Consider the following 9,182-nt stretch of genomic DNA (forward strand, 5'->3'; position numbering starts at 1 on the left):
CTTACCCCGGCCCCCACACTGCTACTGACTTACTGTGCACTGTGGCTTGCTGTTTCTGTGTCGATGGCAGGGCAGATCTTCACACACAGCACATGCTGCTGGAGTTGAGGCGCTGTTCTGGTGTCTGGTGAGTGATTCTGGTCCCCGGTCATGGTGGTCAATCAGGTCACAGGCAGGGCCAGCAGCAGTCCTGCAGAACAGCCGGCTCAATAAAGTTTTTCTGTTGAGCACTAGGCTAGCCAATCAGCAGCACTGCTAAATGCTGTTTGGCCAGTCCATCACTCATCAGACAGACAAAGCGCTCTTGGCGGCGGGCAAGGACAGGCTGTGACACAAATTGTGTAAGGTGGAGGGAGCACAGGGGAAGCATGGAGCCAGAAGGCAGGGCCTGAGGACGGGAGCAGCAATTCTTATTTAGTGTTATGGGGCCTCCCATCCACAGCCGGGCCCACTTCCCCCATGGGCTCCGTGGTCTGTTTCTGTTAGAGGTACCCAACTGATGCTGGTAGACCAAATCGCTCCTCCTCTGTTGAGCTCCATGCCAGATTCCTATAAAGGTGGCTTAAAGCAAACTGCTACCCAAAGATGGAAAAATTGCTAATTAACCCAAGTTCAGATCAGCTGATTTCCTTGATAGCTGTTGAAGCTATTGTCAATATTGGTAGCATTGCTAGCTAATAGGTTGGTCTTCCATGCTTCTTCTGTAATCTGTACATCTCAGGTGGAATTTGTTGGGGTATGAGTGGCTGACAGATATGACTGGATATGATCCAGAGCTATCCTTAGCCCGGTGAGTTATACCAACTGCTAGCATGGCACAGAAAGAAAGCTTTTAAAGGAGTTGTCCAAGATTTTTATACGGATGGTCTGTTCTCAGGATTAGAGCATCAATATCAGAATGGCAGGGTCCAACTTCTGGCACCCCAGCCGATCAGCTGTTTGAAGAGACCGCAGCAATCTGGTGAGCGCCTCGGCCTCTTCCTAGGCCAGTGGTGTTATGTATATCGTTCACATGGCCTAGGCACAGCTCAGACCTATATAAGTGAATGGGGCTGAGCTGAAAACCAAGCACAGCCTCTATCCAATGGATGGCCGAGTACTTGGTTACCCGCAAGGCGGCTGTAGAACACATCAGAGCGCCATGGCCTCTTCAAACATCTAATCAGCAGCGGTGCCAGGTGTCGGACCCCCACTGATCTGATATTAATGACCTGGTCTTTCGGACTATTATACAAATCCTACTGCTTAAATGTATACTCAAGGCCTTTTTTGTTTTTTTTAGAACCATTTACACTGACGAAGGGGATGACGTAGGGTTGCTTTACATCACGATTAGCATTTAGTATAAGGTTAAAACGGACTCATCCCTTTATCAGGGAATTAAAGTAGGGTCCAGTAAATATAAAATAGTGTGGTTTACCATGACATCATAGCCCCCCCTTCCCCAAGCCAAAAAACGAATAGCGTAGGTAGCTACAGAAATTGCTGGGTCTACAGAGGACATACTTGGAACAACACAATGAAACACAAAATTTAACAAATGAAACCCCTTTAAACATTGGTCGATGACAAAAATAGTTCAGTCTATGACAATCCACCAGTGTAGTCAATGGTTTATTACAGAGAAGCTCGGGGAATTCTGAGGGTCCTTAACCTGAATTCTTCCCAAATTCAGGTGGGAGAACATGGAGCAAGTCAAAACAGAAGATAATAATCAAAGACATCACTTCAGGGTAATGCTACATAAGATTTTCGTAAATGTAATTAAAAAACCTCTGGGATCTGCACCTCTCTCTCTCTTTTTTTTAAATTTATACTGATCAAGTTACAAAAAAGGACACATCAGAAACAAATAAAGGATAGTGGGATAAGATTCCAATGAGAGTTATATCCTATACTTTGGCAATTATTCCACTCTTGGTTATACTGTACTCTATGTCCCAGTTGGGCTGTTATAATTAGTGTTGATCGAATCGAAGCTGATGAAGTGGAATTTGATCAGAATTTCAAGAAAAATTTAATTAGCTGCGAAGCTGAATTTCTTCATGCTTCATGGCAACAAATAGATTTTCCCTGATATGACGATAAAATAAAAAAAATAAAAAATCATACCTACCTCATCCGTTTGAGTGTGAAATCTTGTGCGCCTCGACGTATGACCACACCGGCCAAAATGGTGACGCCACCCAAATGGAAGAGGTAAGTACAAGTACATTTTTATTTTTATTTTTACTGAATAACCCATGAAAGGCCTTAATATTGTTCTTAGATGCCCCAATCAGTGATGGACGCTGCATCAGAGGGGATCAATGACTGGGGGTGGCTTAATCGCCGTTCCCTGTCATTGCACCCACTATTTACAAAGAAATGCGCTTCATGACAAAGTAGTTTGTCACAAAGCAAATTTTCTTGTAAAATTTGGTGAAGCAGCCGAATCAAATTTTTTAGAACTTCGATCATTTATAGGTATAATAGTGGTATTCTTTAATAGGATTATAATACTATATGTAGGAGCGAGTTATCTGTTGCCCCTACACAATACTGTGCATTATACCAACTGAAAGACAGTGATAAGGATCCTGAGGTACAGTTTTTTTCTGATGTGTCAGGTTTTTCCGACCAAACACATCAGAAAAAAACTCTACATAAGGATCCTCATCACTGTCTATCAGTTGGTACAATGCACAGTATTGTGTAGGGGCAACAGATAACTCGCTCCTACATACTGTATAGTATTATAATCCTATTAAAGAATACCACTATTATAACTAGAAATGATTGAAGTTCTAAAAAAATTTATTCAGCTGCTTCTCCAAATCTTACAAGAAAATTTGCTTTGTCATGAAGTCCATTTCTTGTAAATAGCAGGTGCAATGACAGGGAACAGTGATTGAACCCCTCAGATGCCGCGTTCATCACTGATTGGGGCATCTGAGAACAATATCAAGGGGTACTCAATTAAAAAATAAATAAATTGTACTTTCCTCATCCATTTGAGTGCAAATAAATATGCACTTTATGAGCATGAAAATGGCTTTTCTCCTGTGTGAATTCTTTCGTGTGTAACAAGACGTGATTTTCCTGTAAACATTTTCCCACATTCTAAACATGAATATGGCTTCTCTCCTGTGTGATTTCTCTCATGCGTAACAAGATGTGATCTTCCTGTAAAACATTTCCCACATTCTGAACATGAATATGGCTTTTCTCCTGTGTGACTTCTCTGATGTGAAACAAGACTTGACCTATGTGTAAAACATTTCCCACATTCTGAACATAAATACGGTTTCTCTCCTGTGTGAATTCTCTCATGTGTAACAAGACTTGATCTGTCTGTAAAACATTTCCCACATTCTGAACATGAATATGGCTTCTCTCCGGTGTGAAATTTCTGATGTTTAACAAGATTTGATTTCTGTGTAAAACATTTCCCACAAAGTGAACATGAATACGGCTTCTCTCCTGTGTGAATTCTCTTATGTGTACCAAGACTTGATGCATCTATAAAACGTTTCCCACATTCTGAACATGAATATGGTTTCTCCCCTGTGTGAATTCTCTCATGTTTAACAAGATTTGATTTATCTGTAAAGCATTTCCAGCATTTTGAACATGAATATGGCTTCTCTCCTGTGTGACATCTCAAATGTAAAACAAGATGTGATTTGTTTGTAAAGCACTTTCCACATTCTGAACAAGAGTATGGCTTTCCCCCTCTGTGAATTCGGTGTGTAGAAAGACTTGATATTTTTGCAAACTCATTACCATAGTGAAACATTTCACCCCCTTTCTGACCTTTACTTGTGGAAACAATCTGTGATTGGTCATGAGAAGGTTCCTCATGATGAATGGGATTATATACTAGAGATGTCCTGTGAAGTCTTGGATATACATAAAAGTTTTCTCCCGAAGAGCGCTGCATGATATCTTCATCTTCTGCTTTATAATTTAGTGATAACATGTAGTTTTCTGCAGAATTCTTAACGGGATTTTCTGTTAAGATAAAAATTGGAATTAGTGATTTTGCATGGATGTATAGGCTATGTTATCGGTATTGATTGTATTGGTTCAGGTGCTGTATTTATGTAATGAGCTTGGTTCTGCCTTTATAATATTTCGCTGCGGAGGGGAGGGGGAGCAGGCATGCATTATGACAATTAATAATATATGTTAATCCACAAGTGGCACAATGCGTGCATCTGTGCTCTCCCTTTCACAGGTGCTATTGTTATATACAGAGTGACATGTCAGTATATTGCATGAGACGACTGTGGGCAATCACAGTCCACAGCATTAGGGTTTGGCTACATGGCGACTTGTCACCGAAAAGTCAACCAAATTTTTTTGCCTGACTGATAACATTTCACACCTTCAGCACCCGGAATGGAAGCAAGCTTCTCTGACAACACGACCCCCTTGCTGGGTACCTGAGCTGGTCAACTGCATTAAAGAAGTCCCCTAGATAGTCTGGAACCTCAAGTTCATAAGGAGTTATGAAATTAACGTATGCCCTAGCCATATACCGGGTACTTCAAGATCCTGGGAACCAGCTGAACATTCCCTTGAGCCTCCCTTGCTTAAAGGACCCCGGGAAGGAGAGATATGGAGAACTCATCGTAGGAGCCAAGCAGCAATGCCGTGTTTGGTCTCCAAATGTATCAGGGATCCCACCATATCTATTGGCACCAGAGCCGCCAACCTATGAGCTTCCGGTGAGCAGTTATGATCTATATTTGTTTTTTGGAGTTTTAGCTACCAGACCCAAAGGGAGGGAGAGTGGGATCCTACCAGGGGGTGGGAGGGGCATGACCGACTAAGGGTCCATTCACACGTCCGCAACTTGGGTCCGGATCCGTTCCGCAATTTTCATTTTCAATGAGGCTGGAACGGATGCGGACAGCACACTGTGTGCTGTCCGCATCTGCATTTCTAGATCTGCAATTCGATTCCCGAAAAAATAGAACATGTCCGATACTTGTCCGCAACTGGCAAAAGGCATTTTCTATTATAGTGCTGACGATGTGAGGTCCGTGAAATGCGGAAATGCACATTGCCAGTGTCCGTGTTTTGCAGATCTGCAATTTGCGGACCTCAAAACACCTACGGACGTCTGAATGGACCCTAAGGGTTTATTGCCCGTACAGGGCAGCGGTCATTTTATTTCTTCCGAAGAGAGATCATGCCATGTATCATGTTGGAGGAGACCAGGAAACCCTGCTGGAATCCCATGTGACTGCAGCACTAAGGTCTACACATCTATCCGGTAACTGACTTTCACATTATCTGTCATTATCTAACTGTACTATTGTGACGCTTCACGATCTCAGCAATACGAAGAAATCGTGAATGCGTCCGGTTTTAAAATCACAAAAAAATCACAAGAGCCCTCTTCTGCACACAAAAAGTTAAATTCTTTTTTTTTTTTAACACAGAAGTAATTCACCTTGCTAGCACAGCTCACAAATCAGAGTCAGTTAGCACCTCCATGCCAAAAGAATCTTTCTGGACAGAGGAGAACCCCCTGCAAGGTTATACATCCATCATTCTGATATCATCATGACAAAATCTGATAAAAAGTGCATCTTCCCAGTCTGGGTGGCTCCTGCAGGAGGTCTCACACCTTTAGCCCCGGCAGCGAACTTCAGAAGAAAAGGACAGATCCTTATCACACAGCTGGTTGGTACAAGAAGGAAGATGACCTGAAAGTCACCTCCAATCCATAGACTTCATATTTTTCCTATATTTTCCTCATATTTAATGGGTTAGGAAAATATTAAAGGAACCATCTCTGTTTTACTGGGGCAGTGAAAGGACTCTCTCAGCCTGATAGGGGTGTTTGCAAGTGTGCCGGAGGTCATGTGGGCCACCGTCTCTCACTCCCCATGTCTCCCTGTGCCCATGTGGACAGGGGGTGTCTGTGAAAAACTAACTTCTGAACGTCACATCTTGGACGAAGAAGGAGAGGGAACAAGGCCTGAAAGAAAGGGAAGAAAGAAGGATGCCTCCTAGTCAAATCCCTAGTCACAGACCTGACTTGCTATCAGTATGAACAGAACCCAAAGGTATGCGAGTTCATACGCAGGAGTACCTAGAGTCCTAACATACCCTATAAGACCCTGGCGATAGTGAGAGGACTGAGACTACCTGTTCCTCCAGAAAGGAAGGACGACCAGGAGTCTGCATGAGGCCTACAACAAAGGGCAGGGGAAAAACAACACACAGATAAACCAAAACAAAATGCAAAAGGGAAAGGAAACACTTAACTTTCCAGTACCTATGGCAGCAACAGGAACTCAGCCGAGAACCAAAAACCAGCAGACCACAGATGCCACTGAAGCTTTAAACTGCACAGTATAGTGGGAGAAGCAACTATAAATAATAAACATTAAATGACCACAATAGCAACACCTGGAGGTTAGAGGTGTGGCCAGTATCAGAAACAACACAGACGTCTATTGATCCACAAGGAAACCTGTCAGATCAAAGCACGTGTTGCCAGTCTCACAGATCTTCTGTCACCCACTGTCGCGGGGATGTCCGTATGTCTCGGTATGCCCGTGACAAGACATTACTAAGTGATCCTGACAGAATGTGACGTCAGGCGGGGCTGCAAGGTTTGGTTCGTCACAGGGGGCCCAATCAAAGGTTTTCTATGGGGCCCAGCGTTAGTTATGCCCCTGTTTGTCATCACATTCCTCAACACAAACTGCATTTATTATTAAATAGGATCTTAGATCTCATGAAGCTGGTGGGCTCACTAGAACAGCCCATGCCATAATGGTCACCTAGAGCTTAATTAACAAGCAATTTTTGGTGTACTTCCTCCCACGTGACATAACACACATGACGTAAAGAGAGCAGGTCACCGCTGTGGCCTGCTGTTGGCTGCACCCCCCAGTCGGTTAATGTTGTTATCTGTACGCAGGGGAGATACAAAGATGGACGTGGGGCGATTGGAAGGAAAAGGCATCGGGGACCAGGTAAGTATGGTCATTATCGCGGGTCTAGGCATGTGTGTGTGTGTAGAGGCGGGAGTAGAGTCTTGGACCCCTTTAACCCTTTTCTGCACAATGAGGTACATGTAATTCCGGCATGTAATGGCGGCATGTAATTCCTGCACAGTGGCGTACATGTAGTTTATCATGATATCACAGACACAAAAGCTGTGCCTGCATAATCCCCAGTGGGTGTGTGAATGTGACTGACCGTCATGTCCTGCAGGAACAGCCGGGATCAGAGAAGAATCTGATCAGAGATCGCTGTCAGCTGGATAAGAGGAACACTTCATGATGTAATGGGGACATCTCCAATCAAAGAGCAGCAGCCGGTGATCAGATTCTCCTCCTGCCCTGTAGGCACCAAGGACAGAATCTAAAGTCACTTTCTCCATTCATGATTCCATACCTGTGGTGACATCTCCTGGAATGTCCTCCTCCACCTCAGTCTTGCAAGGAGGATCGTCCATCATCCACTCATCTTCATCTTCCACTTTAATAATGGTCAGATCTTCCCCCTGATTTGTCATCTGTAACAATTCAGTACAATACAGCAGACAGGTGGGAAATCTAATAGAGCCACATGAGAGACCCCCACAATCTATGACCCCTCTATGACCGCAGGACCCCCCTATATAGATGTGTATAGGGCTCAGCTCCATCTACCTGAGGATTCTCTGGGACCTTCTCCTCTGGACAGTCCTGGGAATACAGAGGACGAGGACATCTCTCTGGTGGATTTCTCCTCCTGGATCCATCTGTGGAGACACAAGCACACAGTGACTGAATACATGGCCTCCTGTAGATCCGTCTATAGATCAGACACTTCTCTCAGCTCCTTCACTTCTAGGTTTAGTTATCAGGGGTAAATAACAATATTCTGCTCCTCACCATCTGTGCCGAGGTCCCAGCACTTAGACTGAAGTAGTCTCTGGTGTATGAGAGTGGCCAAAGTAAAGGAGAGTGCACTGCACATGTGTGCTCACCATTCACTTATATGGGAGTTTCAAAAATAGGGCAGAGAGCGTTTGCTTTGCTAAGTCTTAAAGAAATAAACGGGTCGGTGTTGGTTGTACAACCTAACAGCAGCAGGTAGGAATGACTTCTGATAGCGCTCCTTCTCACACTTGGGGTGAAGCAGTCAGCCACTGACGTACTGCCCAACGCTATCACGTTTCATGCATGGGATGGGAGTTATTCTCCAGCATGGAGATCTCTCGCCTAACACCTGCACTGGTTCTAGGGGTCTCCCCAGGACAGAGCTGACCCCAATCAGTTGGTCGAGTCTCTTCATGTCTCTCGTTGAGATGCTGCCACCCCAGCAAACCACTCCAAAGAAGATAGCTGATGGCACCACAGAGGCACTATTGGAAGAAGACAAGTTGGTGGAGGCAGCGTGATGCTCTGGTAAATGTTCTGCTGGAAACTTGGGCTCCTAGTATGATGGGAATGCGACATGCAACACCTAACTAAACAGCATCTAGAGTTTAAATGGTCGGGACTGGAGTTATCTCCGATCTTGGCAGTAGAAGCCTGGCTGTCAGTCACAGCTCTTGTGCTCGTTTGATCACTCTGCCATACATGATCGATCACTGCAATCCGGAAGGTTGGTGTGGAACTGAGGCACGGAAGCACTCTGCAGCTTCTCTCTGTGTCTCCGCACCACAAAAAAGTAGAACATGTTCTATTTTTTTGCTGCGCGGACGGATCACGGACCCATTCAAATTGAATTGGTCTGGATCCGTCTGCAGAATACACCTGGATGTTGCCCATGCATCGGGGACCCCAAAATTACAGTCCCCAATGCACGGAACGGCTGAGCAATGGCTGTGTGCATGAGCCCTTATTCAAAGAACCCTTTTGACCGTTTTTATAATGCTCTGGAATACATAGTTTTCCACAGCATTATAGCCCGGCAGCCGTACAAAGACGGCAAAGTATTAGGCTATGCCTCTGGCCTAGTATGTAGATACTACAGGCATATGCCTTCCTACCTAATCAGTAACATGCGATTACAACGGAGGCCGACGATGGCGAGATAGAGCCAGGAGGTGAACGCCGTCGAGCAACACCTGCTGATTTTTAGGCGAGTAGTAGAGCGATCTGTCCCCTTGTGTATCTGATGTAGTGATGTTATGTTATTGGACGTACGTCTTATGAAGGTGCTTTTTATATACTTTACTATAT

At 44.4% G+C, this 9,182-nt stretch overlaps 1 protein-coding gene across 1 annotated transcript; it reads right to left on the reverse strand.

Moving 5' to 3' along the window:
- Positions 1-2,947: 2,947 nt before the first annotated feature.
- On the reverse strand, positions 2,948-7,718 carry LOC122925131 (gastrula zinc finger protein XlCGF17.1-like). The gene is made up of 3 exons (XM_044276659.1): positions 7,662-7,718; positions 7,405-7,525; positions 2,948-3,993 (listed from the first exon to the last, which is right to left on the reverse strand). Exons 2-3 carry the CDS (start codon positions 7,523-7,525, stop codon positions 3,017-3,019), a joined length of 1,098 nt encoding a protein of 365 aa, XP_044132594.1. The 5' UTR covers positions 7,662-7,718; the 3' UTR covers positions 2,948-3,016.
- Positions 7,719-9,182: the final 1,464 nt, after the last annotated feature.

The sequence above is a fragment of the Bufo gargarizans genome, chromosome 1 (assembly GCF_014858855.1).
Source record: "Bufo gargarizans isolate SCDJY-AF-19 chromosome 1, ASM1485885v1, whole genome shotgun sequence".
In the NCBI taxonomy this organism is placed as follows: Eukaryota; Metazoa; Chordata; class Amphibia; order Anura; family Bufonidae; genus Bufo; species Bufo gargarizans.

What these genes read in the sequence shown, in the direction of transcription:
- LOC122925131 (XM_044276659.1), bottom strand. Translation starts at nt 7,525, where the DNA reads ATGACAAATCAGGGGGAAGATCTGACCATTATTAAAGTGGAAGATGAA. An exon ending in TCCAGGAGATGTCACCACAG is followed by an intron (nt 3,994 to 7,404) that starts GTATGGAATCAT and finishes TTATCTTAACAG; the next exon opens with AAAATCCCGTTAAGAATTCT.